Here is a 23,264-nt window from a genome sequence, read left to right as displayed (position 1 = left end):
GGAGACAAATCCCGCAGGCAGCCTGCCCGATGTGCAAGCAGCCTGCCCAGCCCGCGGCAGAGGCCGCCATGCAGCGCTGCTCTGGGCACCCACAGCAAAGCCAGAGCAGGGAGCTCACACACCTGCACAGGGCCGGGCTCCCGGACACCCAGCGCTGCTCGAAACAAGGAGGGAAATCGGTGTAAAAACTGCAGAGAACGGGAAACACATTCAGCTGACTCGGGGGGCAGCTGCACCACATCCGACCATCACCGCTGACAAACTCTTGCATTTGTTCCCCTAAATGAGATTTCACAATTTATCCCAAGAGACCTGAGGAAAATAAATCATCCCCAAGACAATTCCAGTAAAGGCAGGTCACAGAGGGACTCGGCTCACGACAGAATCAAAATCCCCATGTTCAAGCATTTTGGCTGTTTCTAAAGAGACTCTCACCCTGGAGGGGCCCGGAGTCCCATTTCAGAGAATATTTTCATCAATTGGGAAGTCACCAGGGGGGAAAATGCCTAAAATCAAAGCCAAATCTGCCTAAAATAAGAGATGAAGTAGAAGAACTGCATTGCAAGGAAAACCTCCTACAGCACCTCCTTGCCACAGATCCTCTGGCCCATCGCCACCGTGTTCCCTGTGCCCAGCTGGGCTTTGGGCTTGCTCTGGCCCCACCAGCACAGAAACACCTCCCATCACCGGGACAGGCATCTGTCTGCAGGCAGCTTTCAGGCTTTTGCTCTGACACATTTGAAGGTTTCTGTGCAGAGGCATTTCCACGCACCGGGCCCTGGCCCTGTACACTCCCCACATCTCCTCCCCAGCACCCATCCCCGAGAAACAGCACGGGCTAGACGAGGAGATGGAAGATTTAAGAGAAAAGCTCCGTCAGTCTGGGAAACTCCTTGAATCCATCGGCTTTTAGAACTATCGGTAAAGCAGCACTTGGGCTGGAGGCTGCACGCGTCGTCGCCCCCAGAGCCCAGGGAGCTGCTGCCCGCACACAGCCCACCGCACCACGGCAGCGGCCAGCACAGGCCACAGCAGGGACGGGGATGAGCCCACCCGCTCCCCGTCCCCCTCGTCCCCACCTGCTCCCCGTCCCTCCCCCTCGTCCCCACCCCACCAGTTCCCCGTCCCCCCCTCCAGACCCAGGGACAGGAGTCCACATTTTCTAGCCAGCACTTCTGGGAAGCGATCCAACGCCAGTGAGCAACCTTATTCCTCCTCTCCCCCCTTCTCCAGAGCCCCTTCCTCATCCTCCCTTTGCCCAATGCCAGGGCGAGGAGACTAGTTTTTGCTTTCGGGGCGGTGTGTGACGACACTCCCAGTGAGATATTCACGGGGGCTCATCCCCCGTTTGTGGGGGCTGGGGGAGCTCCCTACCAGCCACCCTGGTGCTTGGAAAATTCCACGAACCCCAAAGCCCTCATGGGCTGAGACAAAGCAGCGCAGCCAAGACAAATAATCCTGCTGCAAACGATTTCAGTGAAAGAGAAAGGGAGGGCTGCGATAGGAAACGCTCTCTGGACAGCTGTTGGCGGGAAGGCCAGCGTGTTCCCCTGGGGATGAGGCCCCCCGGCAGCCACATCGCTGGCAAGGTGCCGGCCCGGCTCCCGGCACTTCCCGAACGTCAGGCGACAGATGAGGCCGCCGGACCAGGTTACCGACAGCATCCGAGTCTGCAGAGCGATGCAAGATGCAACAGCGTGCAGGAACCCCAGAAACATAACGAGCAGATCCCCCCAGCCCCCAGGAACACCCTTTTTGGCACCCAAATCGCTCCGTAGTGGTCTGGGGGCTGAGCGGGCAGCGCTGAGCGCAGGGTGCAGGCCTGCCCTTGAGCGGGGGCCACCTCACACGCATTTTGGGCTTCCCTCACCCTCAGCGAGTAGCCACAAACCCGAGCTGAGCTGGACGGGTGCGTTATGCGCCTTCCTCGGGGCCGCAGAGAAAACGCAGACGGCGTGCGCGGCCCAGACCCCGCTGGACTCGGTGCCAGGCTGCCGCCCCGCTTCACTGCAGCCCCGAGCACCTCACGGGCGGCAGCACTGCCCAGCACGCAGAGGAAACCGCTGCACACACCGCTGGGCTGGTGCCAGGTGGCTAAGCGAAAGGAACAGCGAGTGGAAAAATAACTTTTGTCCTTAAGGGGAAAGGAAAACACGAGTGAAACGTTCATGCTGCAAGAAAACAAAACAGCCAAGGAAAAAAAACCCAACAAACCAACCACCCTGTAGTCCCACATTAACCCTTCTGCAAGACAGCAGTGCTTAACCCACGCAAGCACTGCGCACGCCCGGCTGCAGAAGGAAATGATGGTTTTGAGAGACTGGGCAAACCAGCTCCGCTCGCCCCAGCCACCAACGGCCACTTTGCTCGAGCTGGAACTGGCCCTCAGGATGAAGCTGGAGGCAGGGAGCCCGAGGAAGGCTGGAGGCAGAGCTGGAGGCAGGGAGCCCAGGCAGCCCGGCTGCTGCGGCCAAGGTCAGCCCCGGCCCCACTGGCCTCCTGCTTCCCACACCCAGCTCCTGTCCACAGCATCAGCAGCTCCTGCACGGGACGGCTTCTCCCAGAGCCTCAGAACCGCAGGGTGGTTTGGGCTGGAAGGGACCTTAAAGCCCATCCAGTGCCACCCCCTGCCCTGGGCAGGGACACCTTCCACTAGCCCAGGTTGCCCAAAGTCCCGTCCAACCTGGCCTTGAACCTTCCAGGGAGGGGGCAGCCACAGCTTCTCTGGGCAACCTGTGCCAGGGCCTCACCCCCCTCACAGGGAACAATTTCTCCCTTAGATCTCATCTAAATCTCCCCTCTGTCAGTTTAAAGCCAGAGCTCGAGTCACATCACCCTCTAAAAGCTGCAGACTGCTAAAAAATGAATGTTCCCCAATCCCTCCCGCTGAGGGAATTGGTTTGAAGTAGATGTGGGGTTGGGCTGCTTTTGCCCTGGTAAAAACCGCAGCAGAGAGGGGCTGAAGGCGAGGGAGGGGCAGCAGCCGGGGGTCCTGGCGCTGGCTCTGCTGCGGGAGGCCGATGCCAGCCGGGCTCCCAGAGCTCCCAGCCAAATGCCGGCAGCCGAAGAGCGAATCTAAAAGCAGCGCACGGAGAGCAAGCAGCGTCACGGGGCACACGTCCGTGTTAGCAAGCAAAAGAAAATCCCTGCGGCGCGAAGCCAGCGCAGAGAGAGCTCTCCTCTCGGGAGAGAAAGGCAAGAAAAAGGAGCTGCCCCGGCGGGGGCACAGCTCGCAACACCCTCGCTCCAGCACACCAGCCTCCCATCCAGCCACTCTGGGTGCTCCGTCCCTGCGGAGCGGGGACCCGCGGCCTGCCCCGGTGTCACAGACGGTGCCTGCTCGTCCCCCCAGAGCTAAGCTCATCCCTCTGGCACCGCTCAGAGGTAGGCTGAGGATTTAGGGACACTCACAGCAGCAAAGCCTTCGCTGGCTCCTACGCTGACGGGGGACTCGTGCGCAGGGATGGGGGGATCTGCCACTACTTCCAGTGAAGGGAACCGCTGTTGGTTGGGAAAACCAACAGAGAAATTAAGATTGCCGAACCCTCCTGTGGCTTTAGGCAGGGGTGAGCGGATGCCCTTTACCGCAGCCGGTTTGCAGCCAAGCTTTAACTGGATCGAGGGAACTTGTTTCTGGTGATCACAGGAGCGCCCTGAGCAGCGCCGCAGCCCCGCTCCCAGCCTTCGCACCGGCTCTGCAGGAGCTTTTCCCTACATCGTGGTGGCCCTGGGCCATTCCTGAACCCGAGGCAAACACAGCAGAGGCAGCAGATCTCCCTGAACACTGGTGGGGAGACTTGGCATTTGATATGGTGTTTTGAGATCCACGAATAAAAGATCTTGAGCAACACAAGGGATAAATCCCCAGATCACCTCTCCAATGTGGGCTCCCCTCTGGTAGGCACCCGGCTGCCCCAGGGCTGGCCAGGAGCAGCTCAGCAGCACCGGGACCCCGAAACCCGGCCCAGGGCTGGGGGGTGTGGGGAAGAGCATTTGGGGGCTGATAAGATGGGGGGGCACTTACAGAGGGATCAAAGGAGGGGAGAAAAAGCAGCCGGGAGGTCTGGGGAGGAGGGAGCGTGGGGAAACTGGGGTGAAGAGACAAAAGGGGTTGGCTGCTGGCGACCGAGCACCAACACCCCGCGCCTGACCCGTCTGCCCTCTTCTACACCCCCTTTCCCGGGTGGGGGGCTCTGCTGTGTGTGTGCACGTGGTTGTGTGAGAGCCCTTTGCGCAGGCATGTGAGAGCCCTTTGCACAGGAGGCGGCGGGGGAGAGCCGGGCCGCGGCTGCGGGTGCTGGGAGCGCTGCGCATCCACAGCCGGCGTGGGGTGGGGGTACACGAAGAGCTGGCGAGCAGGGCAGTTCCTCTGGGTGCCCCCAGCCCCGGCACTGCTCTTTCACATCCCCTTCTCGCAGCCCTCGCAGATCTCCCCGCCGATGAGGTGAGCACAGAGGTTGTGTCTATATAAGGGAAGACAGCTGAAGGGCTGCACGCTACTCAGAAAACCCCAGCTTCCCGTTCAGTCCCCTTCAACCCACAAAAGCGCTTTTTGGTTTTTGCAGAATGACAACAGCAAACAATACCAGGAACACAACTTCTGTCAGCGGTGCAGCGAGACAGACAAGGGCAAGGCGGGAGCAGCGCGTGAGCTTGGCGCATCCCCCGCGCTCAGGCGGCTCCTCTGCGCAAGCGGCCCAAGCCCAGCGCAGGGAACCCCGCTCCTACAGCCCCCCACAACGCTTCCCCATGCCCTGATGCTTCACCAAGAGCCTTGAGGATCCGTGAGGTCGATAAGTCCCTACCCCGAAAGCCCTGGCAGCTGATTTATGGGGAACAAGCTACTAGGGTGAGGTGGCAATGCTGCTCCAGGGCTGTTAGCACAAGGGAAAAAGCTGCTGTGATGGATGTACATCATCCTGTAAAGTTGGAAATAAAGGAGGAATAAAGTCCAGTCACCCTCTTTTATTTTTATTTTGAAGTCCAACAGTGCAGCTCACTGATACCTCTTCTCAGGAGAGATGCCAGCGTTACCCTGTTTGGAAAATATATTTTTTTGCCCAAGAAAACTCCATCACACAGCAAGAGAAGCTGCTGTAGGACGTATGAACACAACCCACAGGAAACCACCACAATCCAAAATCCCCAGAGACAAGACCAAAACCTGCCGGGATCCTGCGGAGAGGGAGAAGCTACAGACCAGGGGGAGCTCCAGGGATGAGAGGCCCCTACTCCTTTCTACCCACAGAATCACACTCACAACAGCTTCATCACGGAACCCTTCTGGAAATCTGAAAGCCACCGTGCTTCAGTGAAAACCTGCTGCCCCCTCAGTAAATACAACATTTCACCGCAGAGCCCCAGGCAGTGCCAGGGAAAGGGCCCTGCCTTTAGAAACAGCTCTCCACAAAGTCCGGACGGTGACCTCCAACCAGGAGGTCTGCACTGGCTCGGATCGGGGCTCCTGGAGCCACCAAGCTCCGACTTGTCACCGCTGCCCACACGCTCGTTCACACCACAGAGCACGACCTGCACCCGCCCTGGATCCATCCAACCCGGTCCCTACATGGTGCTCAGCCCAACTGGAGCTGGCATAGCACGGACGGGGATCCTCGGGTTCACCTACAGATCTGCTCCTGCTGGGCTCCAAGCCTTGCCCACACGGGCGCCGACATACACAGAATCATATCTAGAAGGGTTTGGGCTGGAAGGGACGTTAAAGCCCATCCAGTGCCACCCCCTGCCCCGGGCAGGGACACCTTCCACCAGCCCAGGCTGCCCAAAGCCCCGTCCAACCTGGCCATGAACACATCCTTTTCTGTTACCAATTTGCCTGCGCTGTTACTTCCACAGCACCGACTCAGAAGCCCTTTGGAGATTAGGGGAAAATTCAGAGCCCATTCTCCTTAAAAACCCTTTTGACCCAGTCATGCTATTCCCAGATGAAGAACCCCGTGAGCCAGGACATTCAGTTCCTGCCCACTGGCCCTCTCCTTTCACCCCAAACTGGGTCCGTGTTTCCAGGCAGGGACTCGCACTCTAACTGCCCCAGCCCCAGCACGCTCCGCAGCAGGAGCTGGTTTATGCACGTCACCTTTCCGAGGCTCGCCGTGTTATTCTGCGGGGGCTGACCACACTCCCCCCTCCCCTGGGCCGGCTCCCTGACCTCATCCAGCCCCGGGTGGCCGTGGCACAGAGCTCGCCAACGCTCCCCCCATGCCTCCTCCGTGCTCGCCAGCCCATTCGCCTCAGCCGAGCCCCATACCACGCTCCGCTGCTGGAAAACCCCGGTAAATCCTGGGATTTACAGTAACGCCTGGCAGTCTCTCCATCTGGCAGAAGATCTGCAAATCCCACAGCAGCCTCGTCCTCCCCGTCGAAGCCTAAGAGCGCACGCTGCGCTGCTGGTGGGGCCGCATAGGACAGGTCCCCCGGCCGGTCACTGCACTGGGGACATTTCCAACGTCACCCCACGCTGCTGCCTGGGAGGAGCCACACATCCCTTCTACACCTCCAAGTCGTGCATTTTCTTCCCTCCCCACTCCGTGAGCTTTATCCTTTTCGGGCGTCCACCCTTCACCCCCCAGTTTTGGGCTCCCTGTCCTGGTTCTGACCACCACTCGCTCAAAGGACTCGGAAATTTGTCTGCTGGGGGGGAATCTCCTGCAGTGACGGCCCCGTGCTGCCAGCCCTGCACGCAGCTGGGGGCAACACCAGCAATAAGCACTTCCAGAGACAAGACTCGAAGTATTTTGTACCCTCAGCCCTGAGCACTGCCCTCACCCACCGGGCTCCAGCTCCTCGCCCTGGCTCCGCAGCCGGCTCCTCGCCCCCAGCCCTGCAAGCCGGGCGGCAGTGCCACGAGGGTCTGCAGTGCTGGAGGTGAACCACTGCACAGGGATAGACTGAATTAAATGAAAGCAATTTTAAAAAGCTATTTTAACACCAATGTAAATTAAGATTAAAAGCGTTAAAGTTATTTTACATTTGTCCTGTTACCTTCCCACAGGGAAAAGGCTGCGCTGAGCGTGGTGCGTGGCATGGGGCTCTCTGCGACTTGGGTGAGCCCTGGACTTCCCTGTCCAGGGGATAAACTACACCTATACAGAATCCCAGAATCATCTTGGTTGGAAAAGACCTTGAGGATCATCTAGTCCAAGCATTAACCTGACACTGACCGTTCTCAACTCCACCATATCCGCAGACTTCAAGCTGACCACAGCAAGCGCTTATTAGGATCCAGCTGGTAGATGCCTCCCTCTCTCTAGTTTATAGTCCCTAAACCATCGGGACTGTTTCCTCGGAGGAGCTGGATTATCCATCTTCTCCAGCTGTACAAGCAGAAATATATAAAATTGGACCTAGAACTGGGCCAACAGCTGAACATAACGGCTGCAGACAAAACACCCAAGAGGAATTGACAGACGTGGCGGATGCGCGGCAGCTCACCGCTCACACCGGGGCAGCAGCTCTGCTCCCCAGGCACCACTCACGACACCTAATTTTCCTAGTGCCCTGAGTGTGCCTCCTGAACCCCAATTACTCCAAGCTGCTGCCTCAGTACTGCAGGGACACCCCAAGAGCCCGGGAAAGGGAAGCAGAATTCAGGGATGGACAAACCGGTGAGGGGGGCACTGAAGGGAGAGAATACTGAGGATACCGTTCTCCACCTCTAGACCGTGCAGGTTGTCCAAGGAGGAAAAGAAAGGACATGCTTTCAGGAAAATCCACCATTTGAACTGAAACTGGAAGTCAGATGGTATTAAACTTCGTAATTACCCTTTAATGCCAAAGATGAGTCTGCTTTCCACAAGCTGACAAAACTAGGACGAAAGCTGTGACTTTTCTGGGGAGGTGTGGTTGTTTGCGGGTTCTGTTTTGGGGGGGCTGGGGTGGGGTTTTTTGTTTTAACTCCACAAAGGTATCTATCCTCCTCAAGCTACCCCCAGTGCTCTCCCTGGATCGGGGCTACAGGCAGCCCTTCATCTCCCAAACTGAAACCACCTCCCTTGCCAAAACACCCACCCCCACATCACTTGAGGCAGTCACGCCATCATCCCACCCAGAGGAGAACAACAATGCGTTTACTTTTAGTCACACACACCTTCCAGATCTTCATTCCTGAGATGTTTACTTCTCACCTTCCACTTTAGGTGGACTCACAAACACTTCATGTGCCCACGTGCTATGAAAGAAAACGGCGCCTTTTATGGTAAAAGCCAGAAAACCCTGGTTGGAGGAGCCCAGGCAGCACCGACACCAGAAATCATCGCTGCCCCCACACCCATCCCTTACCCTCCATCATCACTCCTCTCGCTGCTTGGCAGGACTTCACGGCTCTCAGCTGCTCGATGACTGAGCAGCCGCAGCTTTCCTCGCCACTTCCTACTGCATCCTTAGCTGGGAACAGATTTCTTTAAGCAAATGATTCAGAGGTCCAAAGCCCCTTATAGTTTCATGAAACACTTGTCTCATGACTTTACCCAACAACAAGCCCAAAGCGTCTGAATTTCTAAAGAAACGGTACTTGCAGTGCCGTCTATTCATTCTAGCATGCTGAGACCGTGTCAGATGACAGATCGTATTTATTCTCCTTGGCCTGATGCCACCTGGGATTTTTCATGTCCAGAAGAAAGGGCCAAGATATGCCCACAGATATGCCCACAGATACACGGATGCTTACGAAGGGCCTTTATGAAAAATTAGCTGCTTTTTTCTGGGGCAAAACCTTCTCTGAAAAGGCCAAGACCATAACAAAGTGGAGGTTATGACACTCATCCTGGGGAGGTCTGACTTCTGTATGGATTAGGTACGACCTGGGTAACCTCACTGTTAGACCCTCCAGCACACCTCTGAGCAAGGCAGGCGGCAGCTGTGCACCCCTGAAGTGCCGTTTTACAACACTCGGTCCATTCTTGCCAAAAAAAGCTGTTCTCTAGGGTTTATTTTTATTTGTTCTCTAACAGATCTGGTGCAGCCTTCCTCTCCTTCAAGTTCTGGAGGAGCCAGCGTCAGCCAGACTATTCTGCACCCACCTCTGAACAGACGAGTAAAAAACCCCCAAACCCAGCAGTGTCATTCTATAGTCTGCCAAGAATGGGAAAAGCAGCAGTAGTGTCATTAATAAGAACATGAAATGCCCTCTTGAGCATCCATCTCCATAATCCCGCTTCAGGAGATGGCTCTTTCAAAAGGCTAGTTGCTCCATGGCCTTGAATTCTGGCCTCGTGTTCCTCTCTTGGAGGCCTTAGTTGAGAAAGCCCCAACAATAAAGCCCAGAAGAAGGGGCAGGATTTTTCCCTACTGCCAGCACCCGCAGGCTCGGAGCTTCACCGGCCTCGAAACAGCCACCACCACCACCACGTCGGAGCAAAACCCCGCGCGGAGGCCGCGGAAGGAAGAGAGTTCCTCTGGCAGCAAGAGTTCCCACCCGCAGATCGCTGACAGTCCTGCCACTGCAAACTGCAATCGGCGCCGCAGCATCACGTCGGCTCAACCCACAGTGCCCTGAAAGCACCCACCAGCGCCGAGCTGCCCCGGGGTGGGGGGGCCCCGCAATGACCCCCCCCGGCCGGCTCTCCAAGCCCACATCTTACCTACTTCTCATGCTCTCTGCTACCCCTCAAATGTCACGTTAAACCGGGAGACTGCGGGTGGAGCCGAGGCTCCGGCAGCTGGAGCTGCTCCTTGAACAGTTCGTTCTGATGAGAACAAGCCCCGAGCAGATGGCAAACCTCGAGTTCATGCATCAGCATTTTAAAAAACGTACGAAATCCTGACAACCTCGATGGAGAGGAACTTCCGAGAGACGCAACATTTTTAAATGGTGCTTCTATAAAATGAGAGTTGTCAAGAAAACTTAAGGTCAGAAGAAGAGAACCAACGCTCCCACCTCTGCACTAACGTGATGGTAAAGTGGCCTCCGCTGCCAGGACCCAGGGCAAAACAAAACAGGGATGCAAAGGAAAGGAGGTAAGGTTAAAAGAGTAAGGATGCAGATTGTTGTGTGAAACGAACAAAGCAGCCCTCAAACAGAGCCAAAACCCAGCCCAAACAGAGAGGAAAATAAAAAGTTAAGTGAAAACATGGACCAGAGTCAAGACAGCTGAGAGAAACTTGGAGAGCCTGAAGCCAAAGACAGAAGAACAAGAAGTTTAATTTATTGAACCAGCGGCAGAAATCCCCCACAAAGAGTCACACGCTGCTGGGCCGCTAGAAAGAAAAGAATCGGGTCAGGACAGACAAGTCACGGCTTCAGGACACACAAGGGCCGTTTGCGGTGCCTCTGTCCCCTCGCCTCCGGCACGGCACTCGCAGCAGGATACCGGGGCAGCGCTTTCGCTTCGCAGCACGGACACGCAGGCCAGTCCAGCACGGCCTCTGCTTTATGGAACGTTTTTGAGGAAATCCTCAGTCCGGACTTTATGCTTTCCCATCCACGGGGACGCGCTCATCCTGCTGAGCTGTCAAGGAAAGCGGCACTAGAACGGACTGGAGAATTAAAAATGCATGCAGTGACCCAAACCAGCCGGGGTTTATCCTAGAACTGAAGTAGCAAAACATGAAAGATCTCCCCGATGCCACAGAATTGCTTTTTGTTCCCAACTAATTTTTAAATAAATAAAATGAGAAATAGAAGTGCTCCTCTGACTCACACCCCCAGGACAGTCCAGTAGAAGACACTGACAGACAAGCGCTGGCTGCACAACACGCACGTCAATTCTCCGATACACTCCTGAGAAACCTCAGGAAAAGAAATCCTCCTTGGCTTGCCTGTACTCAAGTCAACTTTAAGATGTCCACGGTGCACAGCAAGGGCCTGCAGCCCAGCCAGGGCTTTCAGCCGAGACAACACTTGACTCTCCTGGTCCAGCCGGGCCCCTGGCACTTAGCCCCCCTCACCGGCTCTACGTCTGTGGGACGAGCAGCACCTGGGAGCTGCCATGGCCAGAACAGCATCGCCTGAGCCCCCAACACCAGCATTTTGGGAGAGTCTTTCCGAATCGCCCCCCCTCCCCAGCAGAGAGGAACGGCACAGATATGTGCCCAGAGGAGGAGGAGGCCAGGGAGCGAGGACACGGGTCCGAGAAGCTCCTGAGACGGCTGCTGGGAGCAGCACAAGGACTAGACCTGTCACTTGGTGTGTGCTGAGCCTGACCAGACACGGGCCTGGCACACAAGCTGAACTGCCCCGGCCCCGAAAGCCAACGGCCGTGTCCCTCAAGACACACCTCGGGCCCAGCCATGAGCCACATAGCTCTGTGGCCGCGCTCCGCAGTTCCCCTTCGCTCCCAGCTCCAAGGACGCCAACGTTTTGCTCAGTAATAAAACGAAGGCAAAGTTGATATAAGAGTGTTCCAGGTGTCAGAGGTGGAAGAAGCCTGCTGAATTGTCCTCCTCTAGCCAAGCTCCTCCGGTCGAAGAGGCACCCCCATGGCTAGGAAGGTCTCAGAGGCCAGTGACACTCAGGGAGACCCTTCTCCGGGCATGAGGTAGAGCAGACCCAGAACCCCAACGTTTCAGCCCAACCCCTTGTTGAGCGCCCAGGGCTCCATCAGACAGTGGGGCACTTAAGACGCTCAGATACTCGCAGGTGTACGTCCTCTTAGTCACCGCTTAGCCAGCTTCAATGTATTTTAATCTCCTCGCCGCGCCAGGCATACGAGCCCGCCTGAACCGAGCACCCTTCTGGAAGCGAGGGCCAGAGCCGAGCTCGACGGCGGAGGCACAGCCCCGGCACAGGGGGATTCGGCAAGGCCGAACCTCAGCCGTGTGCTGGGCCTGCTCCCCCTCCCCAGACACGGGCACTCCAGGCTGCTCTCACCCGCTCGAGAGCAGGGCTCTGCCCTCCCCGCTCAGAAAAATCCCTGATTCACTGTCATTACAGAAAACTTGATCTCATTCTGGGGCGAATCACAGCAAGAGCTGAGCAGCTCCCCAAATTATTTTTGTGCTTTAAGATACCGGCAACTCCTTTCTCTCAATTTCACATCAGCTGCAAACCTTACCAACATATGGCTCTCTCCCGGCTCATTAAGGGAGGCTATAATTAACATCTATTCCAAAACCCGCTGCAGCGGTGCCTCGCTACCCACCTCTCCCCTGCGCAGTTTTGCATAACGGGTTGTTTACACCCTCCGGCTCCCTGCTCGCACAAGCCCGTTGCTGCAGCGCTCTCCCCCGCGCAGCGACAGCGGCGTCACCAGCGCCCCTCAGACAGGGAAGGGCACTGTCACCCCTCGCCTCCGAGGGGAGAGAAGCGCTGCCTGTGCCCACGGCCAGCAGCGAAGCCCAACTCCCTGTTATCACAGCCCGTAAGCTGGCTCCTCTTGATTTGAACCGCCCGATAGCTGCCCCACACTTTCCTTATCCCATTTAACATCTCAAATAGAGCTAATGAACAGGAACCATCACACGACGACCAGACGCCCAGGTTTAATCTCCAACTTGGGCCAAGCAGGCGCAGCTGAAGCGCAGATTTACCGGCCAGAGCCCGCACAGAGACTTGCTCCAGCGGAGCTGGCCTGTGCGGTGAGGCAGCCCCTTCCTTCCTCAGCCTCCCTAAGGTCACCACAGGTATTCTCAGCCACACAAATACCCAGCGCATTGCCAGACGTAGCATTTAACCTCCTTGCCTCGTTGATAACCCACAGGAGTCACTCCTGCAGATAATTACTGCATAAATCAGCCTGGCTCTCATTCTTCTCGTTAGGAGGTAAACTGGAGCACTCTATCTTTGGTATGCCACGCTTCACCACGCACGCTGCCTGACCTCCTTCCTAACTAGGTCTGCGAAGCTCCCGGTTATCTCATCCTGGAGCTCATCTCTCCCCGTTTCTAACCACCTGCCTCCCCAAAGGAAGCCCTGCCGTACCGGCCCCGCTGCTGACCAAGCCCCAAGTGCCACCCAATGCCCCCCTTCCTCCCTGGCAACACATCCCGATGATGTGCAAACCCACGAGAGCCTCGGTTTTCTCATTTCTAAATACAACTCATGACGCATCCCCTCGCTGGTCCCCCCGCTGCCACCGTAGCCGCTCCACCAGAAGAAGCTGAAGCAAACAATTGTCCTCCGGCTTCGCCCCGCTCAGCGCTGAACAGAGATGTTGTGTTCGAGGGCGAGCACGGGACAGCATCCCCCCTCTCTGCTCGGCAGCAGCTGCGCCACCACGGCCCTTCAGGGTGACCCCCAGCCACGCCGGAGGGGTGACCAGCCCCGGGGTTCAAGCTCCTCTCGCTCACCTCGGGGCGGTGCGATTCCAGGGTCGCCACTGGAAGGACACGGCTGAAAACCTGCCAGATGGAGATGACCAGCACCGACTGCCGCTGCCATGCTACGTGCCCCGAGGGGTGACAGTGGCACGTTTATGCCGCAACAACTGTCAGGGTGTCACAGCCAAGGGGGTACCTGGTCCCAGCACCGTGCCATGAAAACGCCTGCCCCGTTCTCCACGCGCTCGCCAGCCCTGCATGTCACCCACTACAGGCTTTCCCAGGTCCCAGTCAACACATCTCAGTTCCCAAAACATGAGATGTCTGATGGCAGCTATCTAAACCAAAAGAAGGAATATTAGGGCAAGGTCCCTAAAACGAGGTCAGAAGTCTTTTCCCAGTCTAAAAGAGCAACTTTATCGTGGTTTTGGAGCGGAGCCGACTTGGAGGGTGCCGAGAGGACATGGGCTTGCCCCGGGCTCTGCAGGAGGGGCTCCCTTCCAGCCCATGCACCCCGGCTGGGATCCCTCAGATCCCTCAGGCTGGGGCAGGGTGAACGGCACCTGCAGAAGGACACTGGTCCTTCTGTCTGGGGTTCAGCTTTGGAAAGGGTGCGCCACCGCCGGACTGAAAAGGGCGGTTATCTGGGCCATCAGCATGTTTCAGAGACCGCTGGTTCGGGGAGGAAGATGCCGTACAGAGAGGAGGTAAGCAGCCTGACTAGCTTTCTGCTCCATTTCCTACAGCTACCCACAACACAAAAACACCTCTGATGAATAGAGACAGAGAGACTCAGTTTTTCCTCCCCAGAAAACTTCCTGCTGCATCATCTTGATCAAAAAGCATCCAGAAACTTAAAAATAATGTGCAAGACTATCCAAATCTCAGTTACAAGGCAGAGGCAGCTGCCAAATATGCAGGCTGTTCCCGGCAAAGCGACACGTGGCACTTTTGGGCCGCACCATAAACAAAACCCCATTTGAATTGGTGCAAGAGAAGGGCCTTTGCTCCTGGGAGCTGAGGGGACCTCACACGCTGCTCTTCCCCACGCCCCGACTTCCACCGCCTGCCCCATCTCACCAGGAACTGCTGTCGCCTTCACCAAACCCTCCCCGCCTCATTTTTCCCAGTTGCAAAACTGGAAGGGATGAACACGCTGTGGATATGGGAAAGACGCGTTCCTAGAAGCAGGACGATCCCTGCCTGGAGGCACGTGCAGGCTCTCAAATAGCTGGTTCGACATAACAAGAGTATTTAGTGGTCAAAAGCGTTATAGCCACAGCAAGGAAAAGACAAGCAGCCCGGCCCTGGAAGGCTTCACGCCACAATCACGGCAAGAGGTGGAGAGAAAAGCTCCTCCGGCTCAGCAGCACCGCCCCAACGCTCCTCTGATCCCCCGGGCGCCTTGGGGAACCCAGCCGGAGGGGTTCAACTCCCGGCACTGCAGCGGGAGCTCCCACGGCGCCCAGCTGGGCAGCCTGGGGAACCCCAGGGCATGGTTCTACCTCAGGCCAAGTTGTCTTTGTTTGTGCTTTGAGCATCCATAAAACCACAGCTGCTTTTTGAGCCTGGCATCCCAGCTCTAGAAACGGGAAAAATGAAACTTGCTCCAAACAAAGTCTTTGGATTCCTGTTCAAACTGAGATAAATATGAGCTCAAGTGAGAGAAACTAAAAAGAAATTTGCAAAATCCTCACTGGCAGTAAACAAAATATTACTAACAGTTAAAGAATCTGGTTACAACATATGTTTTAGACTGATGTTTCCTCCTCACGTTCACCCACTTTCCTGAAACCATGACACAGGTGTGATGCAGCCACGCGAACGCCAGCCGCCCTCTCGGCGACGGCCACAACAGCAGGAGCTTCTGGCCACGAAATCCAGCCGGCCACGGGACAGACTCCTCACAAAGCGGGAGGAACGACCAGACCAGAGCATTAAACCATTCCTGCCAATTTATCCCGCACGGCTGCTGCTCCAGCGCCACAACGACTCATCCCACGCTGACACCAAACACATTGATTCCCCCATGAAAAAGGAGGATCACGCAAGATGGGGTAGAGAGAATTTTCCACCTTGTCTTAGGCAACGTCACAGGTTTACAATGCGTGGAGGTGAGCCCGTGGAAAGCTTTACACCGAGATGCTTCTTGTGCCAGATTTAGACCATTTCAAAGCATCATCCCACTCAGTGACCTTTGGGAAACAGAGCTGCCAACCGCACGAGACAGCCACAGGGCCTCCAGCTGCCCCGGCACCGCCACGAGAGGCTGCCAGTGCGCGTCAACCGAACCAAGCTCCAGCAGCCACAGGAAACAGCCACGGAAAGAGGTACCGGGTAAGGAGAAGTGGTAGCGGGGAGAGACCAGGCGCCCGAGCGGGGCCCGACGCCAGCGACCACACCACAGGCACGGGCACAGCTCAAGAGGGGTTCAGAATCAGCGAGGGGATCGCCCGGCAGCACCACACAGGCACTGGTGTGGCCCTGACAGGCCGTGGCTCTGCTGCTGGGCCGGCGGAGTGTTCACACCCAGGCACCACCAGCATCACGCTGCCGGCCCAACAGCGATCTCACCCCTGTGCTCGGCACTGGTGAGGCCGCCCCTCGATGAGTGGGTTCAGTTTTGGGCCCCTCACTCCAAAAAGGCCATTGAATGACTCGAGCGTGTCCAGAGAAGGGCAACGGAGCTGGTGCAGGGTCTGGAGCACAGGTGTGATGGGGAGCGGCTGAGGGAACTGGGGGGGTTTAGTGTGGAGAAGAGGAGGCTGAGGGGAGACCTCCTGGCCCTCTGCAACTGCCTGAAAGGAGGGTGCAGAGAGGGGGGATGAGTCTCTTGAGCCAAGGAACCAGCGGCAGGCCAAGAGGGAATGGCCTCAAGCTGCGCCAGGGCAGGGTCAGACTGGCTCTTAGGAAGGATTTCTTTGCAGAAGGGGTTGTTGGGCGTTGGAATGGGCTGCCCAGGGCAGGGGGGGAGTCCCCATCCCTGGAGGGGTTGAAGAGTCGGGTTGACCCAGCGCTGAGGGATCTGATGGAGTTAAGAACAGTCAGGGTGAGGTTAATGCTTGGACTGGAGGATCGTCAAGGGCTTTTCCAACCGAGATGATTCTGTGACTTAGGGGGCCATGGAGAAATGGCAGCAGAGCCCATGTAGCACAAACGATGGCTTTCAGGGCCTGCCGTCTCATGAATCTTATGGCGGCTGCGGGATTAATCTCTCCTGATGTACAAAAGCACCTCAAGGAAACTGGAGGTCACTGATAAAAGACAGCGGGGCTAAACCCACCACCCCATCCATCAGCGCTGGCCAAAGGAAGAGCTAATCCCAGGTCACTGCCAGGCACCTGACTCCCTGGTTTCTGGTTCGCAGCACACGGGGCTTCTCCTCCTGGGCAAAAGTTCAAAGAGAACGAAACAAGTATAAATCAAGCATCTGGGGATCAGAGGAGCTGCAGTTCCCAGACCGACCAGTGTGGCCGGGATGCGGTGGCGTGGGGGCTGGCAGCTGCCAGGAGTAGGGTGATCCCCTTCGACAGGCATCCACAGCCATGGCTGCGACAGCTCCTCCTCCCTCCCTGCAGCCAGGTGACCCGACAGGCGATGGGCAGCCCTGCACATGTACAGAGATTACATCCTCTCTTGCCGAGATCCTCTCTGCAAATATTTATACAGCAAACAGCGCTTGCTGTTAGCAACCACTGGAGGCATTTCAACGTATGGGGTTTTTTTTTTTTGCTAGATGTGTGCATTACAAGAATCTGGGCTGAGTCAAACCGATGAGTCACTTGGCCAGGTCCACGCACGACGGAGCGAAGCGTGTTTTTACTGCCAGTTAGAAATGCCTCCCACCAGTGAGAGCTGCATGGACATCTTGCAGCCGCAGAGAGACTGGCACTCTCAGGCTGAAAATCGACTCAAAACACAGGTGGGACAGGAGCAGGATGAGCTGGGAGAGCTCTCCTCTGCCCAGCGGGTTTACTTCAGCTCCTCTGGCTTTCAGCTTCAGCTCCTCGCTGCAGGCACCGGCTCCGGCAGCACAGAAAAGCCCAAGAGGCAGAGGAGCTGCGAGCACAGGACGCGCCTGCGCCCGCGTTCCTCAGAGCATCCGCACGGGCCCTGCGCCGCCAGAAGCTGCGTCAGAAGACTTCACGGAAAGAGACAGCACCAAGCACGGAGGCAGTTTCCTCTCAACATCCACTTTACCTCCCACAGAAGCTCAAAAACCAGAATTAACACGTCCAAACCCCAGCCCCGACCGCGGGGGCGGCGAGGCTGCTCTGAAGTAGCTATGTGCCCGTACGGCAGGAGCACGCGGAAGGTGGCACGACGCTGCAGTCTGCCCAACCACACAGAAAGACGGGAACTGCTGCATCCTCCCCAGCTCTGCCGAGGCCCCTGAGCAGCCTCGCCATCCTCCACACTCGTCCCTGCCCTCCTGCAGAAAGCCACCACCCCTCACAGCACCCTCCCAGGCCTCGGGAACCAGCAGCCATCTCATTTTTGGATCAGACAGCAGCAGGCACTGCAGGGGGTCCATGTCTACCACACTGCTGGGCCTGTGCCCCTCCACCGGGGCAATGAACCCCCCGGGGTCAGGCGGGGGTGCAGCAAGCAGGGGGACACGCCAGCAGGGACACGGGGGCTGCTGTCCCCTCGGGGAGTGATGTCGCACAGCCTCGCCATCACTGCGGGCCTCTGACACCACAACCTGAGCTTCGAGCAAACTTCACAATCCACCAGGGAAAACCCGAGCTGATCCTGAGCCGGGGCCTCCGCTCCCATCACCCAGGAGAGAGGTTTTCCCTCCTCCCCACTGTGTTTCACCTGGGGGAGGCCTCAGAGGTTTGGCCAGAACCTGCAGCACCCAGCACACGCCAGGGCTGGGGGGGGGCTGGGCAGCTGCAAACCCAGACCCAGCCAGAAACAGCAGCAGATCCTCAATGGCTTATTCAGAAATGCACGTATTCTAAATCCCCCTATTTTTTTTGTTTGTTTGTTTTCTAATTCCCCACAGGGAAGAGGCTGTGCCTCATTCAGTGCTCCGTATAGAAAACTCTAAGATAAGCCCTTCATCCGTGCTAAACGTGTTTTGAAATTGAGCCGATCTGGACGCTCAGGCAGGCCACGGGGGATACAGAGAAAAACCTCTCGGATCCTGAGGGAAAAAGCAGCCAGAAGTCCTGGCTTTGCAAAGGAGTTTTTTGTCTGCATCAACGGTAAGAGCCAAGAGACTTAAAAACATCCATTTACAGAGAATAATGTGAGCAATCATGGCACAATATGACAAACACTCAGATATGAAAAGACCCATTTCCCGCTGCCGGGCGCGTTTGGCTCCGTGCGATTACCCGCAGGCGCGGAGCGCGCGGCCCCGCTCCCCAACCTGCGCACGGCCGCGGGAGCTGGCGCGGAGCACGGCCACAGCCAACCCAGACACACGGATGGCAGGGTCAGGCAGCTGGAGCTCTTCCCACTGTGTGTGCTGCCTCCCTGGACGCAGCCCCGCGGCTCAGCACAGCGGAGCGGGGCTCCCAAAACCGGAGGAAAAGCAGCCAGCTGCCGGCCCAGCACAGGACCTCGCGCTGTACCCCAAAGACATCGGTTTCACACCCAGACAACACGTTTCTTGAAAGAGTTAACGGTCATTTTCCTCATCCTTCCAGACAAGCACAACGCCAGCAGAGACGCTGCTTCCAGTGGCCACCGTGACTCTGCGTCACGAGCGTGTGCGCCGGGGCGGACCGGGCCCTTCGGGAAGGTAACGCACCGCAGGGGGAGCAGATGCCAACTGCGAACCCCGGCAAACCCTGCGGTGTGCCGGCCTCCACCGCGGCACCCAGAGCCTCCACCCAGCCCCGCAACGGCTCTGCCAAACCCCACTTCAGCCCTCAAGCTCGTCTCTCTCGCTTTCGGTTTTCTTCCCATAAAACTGCGCTGAGCTACGGTAACACCTTGTGAGGAGAGGCTGAGAGAGTTGGGGGGTTCAGCTGGAGAAGAGAAGGCTCCGGGGAGACCTTAGAGCGGCCTCCCAGGACTGAAAGGGGCTACAGGAAAGGGGGGAGGGACTCGTCATCAGGGGGGAGGGATAGGACGAGGGGGAACGGGTTTAAACTGACAGAGGGGAGATTTAGATCAGATCTAAGGGAGAAATTGTTCCCTGTGAGGGGGGTGAGGCCCTGGCACAGGTTGCCCAGAGAAGCTGTGGCTGCCCCCTCCCTGGAAGGGTTCAAGGTCAGGTTGGACGGGGCTTTGGGCAACCTGGGCTAGCGGAATGTGTCCCTGCCCGGGGCAGGGGGTGGCACTGGATGGGCTTTAACATCCCTTCAACCCAAACCATGCTGTGATTCTACCTCTGGAGATGATGCAGAGCTACCTCAGGTCCCCCCACCCCGGCAGAGCTTCCCCTTTCCCTGCCCCCAACCTCAAACCCCTCTCTGCCTGACCACAAATCCTACTGGCACATGAACTCCTCCGCAGCCACACGCAAACATGTCTCTGCCCAGTGCCCCCATCCAGGCCACGGGCAGAGCAGAGCCCCCTCCCTGCCCGTGCCAAGGGGCCCATCCAGCCCAGCCGAGCCCCCCCAGCTGCTGTGCAGGCCCCCCCCAGCCCTGGTTTGTTTACAGGGGGCAGGGAGGTGCCGGCACAGCACGGCAGAGCTGCGACAGCAGCCCAGGCTACGGCAAGACCAACCCAACCTGTAAAGCAATTAGTCACTGGCAGATGAGAGCGGCGTGCCCTTCCTCCAAACATTATCTAAGCTCCCTGCAGGGAGGGGGAACACGGAGCAGGACAGTAGGTGGGGAGCCAGCACTGCCGCACTGATACCCAAAATCAAATAACCGTATCAATCTTTGCATCCTTAGTGGACGGATCCTGGGGAGGGCTCGGCACATCACTTGGACAGACGCCTGGCTTCAAACTGCCCAGCGCACAGCTCAGGAGAGCCCTTGGGCACCCACAAACCAGGACGGGAAAGGGCTCTGCTCTAGCTGTCGCCAGCCCGAAGAGGCATCGACGCAGTGCTGGCCAGGGGACACCCCGACCCCTGGGTACCTCACCCCGGCGAGGCTGCGTGGTGATCTCGGCAGCAGGGAGGCTCGGGCTGTGCAGCAGAAGGTCCCCGCGGCATCCCGGCCACATCTCCTGCCCACCTCACACCTCTGCTGGGCTCGAGGAAGACAGCTGCACATCTGCCGACCCGGACAAACCACCCCTGTGGGCCCCCCGGCAGTGCCCAGGTCTCCATCCTCAGTCCCGGGGAGCCAGCAGCCCCGCAGACCTCGAGCAGCTCTGCCCAGGCAAAACACAGCCTGAGAAGGTCTGAAACTCTCCCCCACACCACTAATCAGAACAGGACTACAGTCTGAGAGCGGAGCTAATAACCCCCTCCCTACGTCTCCTGGTTCAAGGGTCTCAGACCCAAGGCCAGCGGCTGAGCTCAGGCGGGTTCAGGGTAGACACAGACACGTTTTTACTGGGACAGCCACCGCCGGACAAGCGCCGCGGCTGGTGGTGGGTTTTCAGACTCCCAAAACCCGCTACTGGCTTTCGAGTCAAGGCTGGATGTTTTGCTGAGGCCTGTACTAGCCCCAAACACAAGCACGTTCAGCTCTGTTCTCTGGCCTGTACGCTACAGATGAGTTTTAAAATTTAAAAAGTGAGCGTATAAGTCAGAGAAATGCAACTCATTAACTGTGAGCTCCTTCCTCTTCAATGCCCCACTGCAATTAACCACTTCACCTCACAGCACTGTCCGTCTTCCCCAAACAAGTCTCAGGTGACTCTGGGAAGACGCGTGGCATTTATCGTTCCCTTCTAAAACTCAGCTTTCCGAGCCCCAAAACAAGGAGCACAAGACCGCAGCACTCCGCAAGCCGCACCGCAGCCGGGCAGGCACTAACCGCCACCGCCCGCCACCGCTTTCAGGCTGCGAATATCCGCTGCAGCTCGACGAGGGAGGCCGAGGCGAGCGCGAGGGCGCAGACAGAAGTTCTCAGAGGCCCCGGGGACAGCCCTCAGAAGCGAGGTGAAGACGGTACAGCCATCAAGCATCGCCCCGGCCCTCCACTCGCTCCCGGAGAGGCCGCGGCATCCGCTGCTGGGGGGGACAGCCACCTCCCGCAGGCAGAGTCCGACCCCAAGGCACCACGGGGGGAGAGCAACTCCTGCCCGCTGCGATGCTACGGGATGCTGGGACAGTATGGGAAGACGCCTGCAATAATAATAATAACAACAACAACAACAACAACAAAACACCCCAGCACGCGATCAGCCACTACTTAAAAAATCCTCAACACTCCGATCCAGGCCACCTGCCCGCCCGGGAAGCAGAGGGACGGAGGATAGGTGACGGGTGCTGGGTCTGCACTCGGCGCTCGCGGCCGTACGACGGCCCCAACGACCCGCCGTAAGACTCAAAGCCCCATCTAAACGGGCGCTGCGTGGAAACAGATTCCCCCTCCTCAGCTCCGAGCACACACTGAAAACATTCCCAGCCAATGGCCTCCTCTTCCGTGAACGTGCAGCTCGGGGAATAGATGCTCTCGGTGTGCGTTCTGCAAAAAAGTCCTTATTTTAGGTAAACTTAAGCTCATTCATAACGCTGGCAAAGCTCATTTTTACCAAAGAGCAGTTGGGCGCCCAAAGGCAGAAGAAAGCACGACGGAAAAAGCCCCCAAAACCCCAATAAATAAACCCCCGTGACCAAGACAACCCGCCCCAGCACCTGAAGACAAGCACAGACGTGGGCCGAGGACAGACGGATGAGGTTTTTAACCAAACCCGGGGGTCGGGAGCTCCAAGGCAGCGGCGTGAGCCCAAATGCACCGGCCAGGGCCCCGCGTCCCTGCCCGAGGGGGCTGTGGGCTGCTCGGGGCAGGGGGGAGCGGGGATCACAGAGCAGAAACCCCCCACTGCAAACCAACGCCAGCCGCTGCTTCCGGAGCGGTGATGGCTCAATGATGGCTGGGAAGGGGGGGGGGGGGGGGGGGGGCAGCCCCTAAAATTACCGAAACTGTAATTTGGCAGAGCTACGCACAAACGTTTCTGGCTGCCGGTGAAGAACGCCGCGGACGGGGCAGCTGGAGCTGCGCAGATCCAGCGCCGGGGCTTCTCCCCCCGGGCCCGCTGTGAGGAGCTTCACGGCGCGGGGGCAGTAACCAGCCCGGGGGAAAGGGCCTGGGCCCTGCCCGCGGCCCCTCACGGCGCAGCCCCGCCGGTTGAGGGCCCCCGCCGGCCGCTCCCCGGTCCCGGCCGGGCCCCCCGCCCCCGGTCCCGCCCGCCGGCCCAGCCGGGCGCCCGCCACGTCGCGCGGGCGCGGCCCCATCCCCGGCCCGGGCCCGCACCCCCGGCCGCCGCGGTCCCGCGTGGGCCCGCTGCCCCTCCCCGCCCCTCACATCCCCCCTCAGCCGCGGCGCCGCCCGCGCCCCTCCCCCGCGGCGGGTGACAGCGGTCGCGCCCCGCCGGCCCCGCGCCGCGCCCCGCCGCCGCTCACCGCGCTTGCCGGGGTCGTAGCCCACCAGGACGAAGTAGTCGGCCAGGCGGGCCATGGCGGGGGCAGCGGCCGCTGCGCCGCGCTCACAGCCCCGCCGCCGCCGCCGCGCTCCCCGCCCGCCCGCGCCTCCCGCCGACCGCCGCCATCTTGGCCCCCCTCGCGCGGCCGGCCCGGGCCCGTCCGCACTGCGCATGCGCCGCCGCCGCCGCGGGGGGCGGGACCCCGCAGCCCATTGGGCGCGCCGGGAGGGGCGGGGCGGGGCCACATAGAGGCGGGGTCATGGAGGGGCGGGGCCAATACGCGAGGGGCGGGGCCAAGACACGGGTGTTCCCCGCGGCGCGGGGGCGGCCACGGGTGTGCGGGGACACGCGTGTGGGGGGACCCCGAGTGTGCACGGACACGTGTGTAAAGGGAACCCAGAGTGTGCACGGACCCAGAGTGTGCGAGGACATGTGTGTGGATGGGTCAACTGAGTGTGCACAGACCGAAACACGTGTGGAGGGACCCCTGGGTGTGCACAGACACGCGTGTGTGGGGACCCCCGAGTGTGCATGGACAC

The 23,264-nt window shown here is 58.6% G+C and overlaps 1 protein-coding gene across 5 annotated transcripts in view; it reads right to left on the bottom strand.

The window, feature by feature from the left end:
• Positions 1-22,858, bottom strand: part of SBF1 (SET binding factor 1) — an 81,830-nt gene extending 58,972 nt beyond the window's left edge. For all 5 annotated transcript variants that reach the window (XM_074869572.1, XM_074869573.1, XM_074869574.1 and 2 more), the window contains exon 1: positions 22,706-22,858. In XM_074869572.1, the coding sequence (XP_074725673.1) occupies positions 22,706-22,760 (55 nt within the window). In that variant the 5' untranslated portion in view covers positions 22,761-22,858. The remainder of the gene's footprint in view (positions 1-22,705) is intronic.
• Between the last annotated feature and the right edge of the window lie 406 nt (positions 22,859-23,264).

The sequence above is a fragment of the Strix uralensis genome, chromosome 5, assembly GCF_047716275.1.
Source record: "Strix uralensis isolate ZFMK-TIS-50842 chromosome 5, bStrUra1, whole genome shotgun sequence".
Classification (NCBI taxonomy): domain Eukaryota; kingdom Metazoa; phylum Chordata; class Aves; order Strigiformes; family Strigidae; genus Strix; species Strix uralensis.
This window is presented reverse-complemented; position numbering and strand designations above follow the sequence as displayed.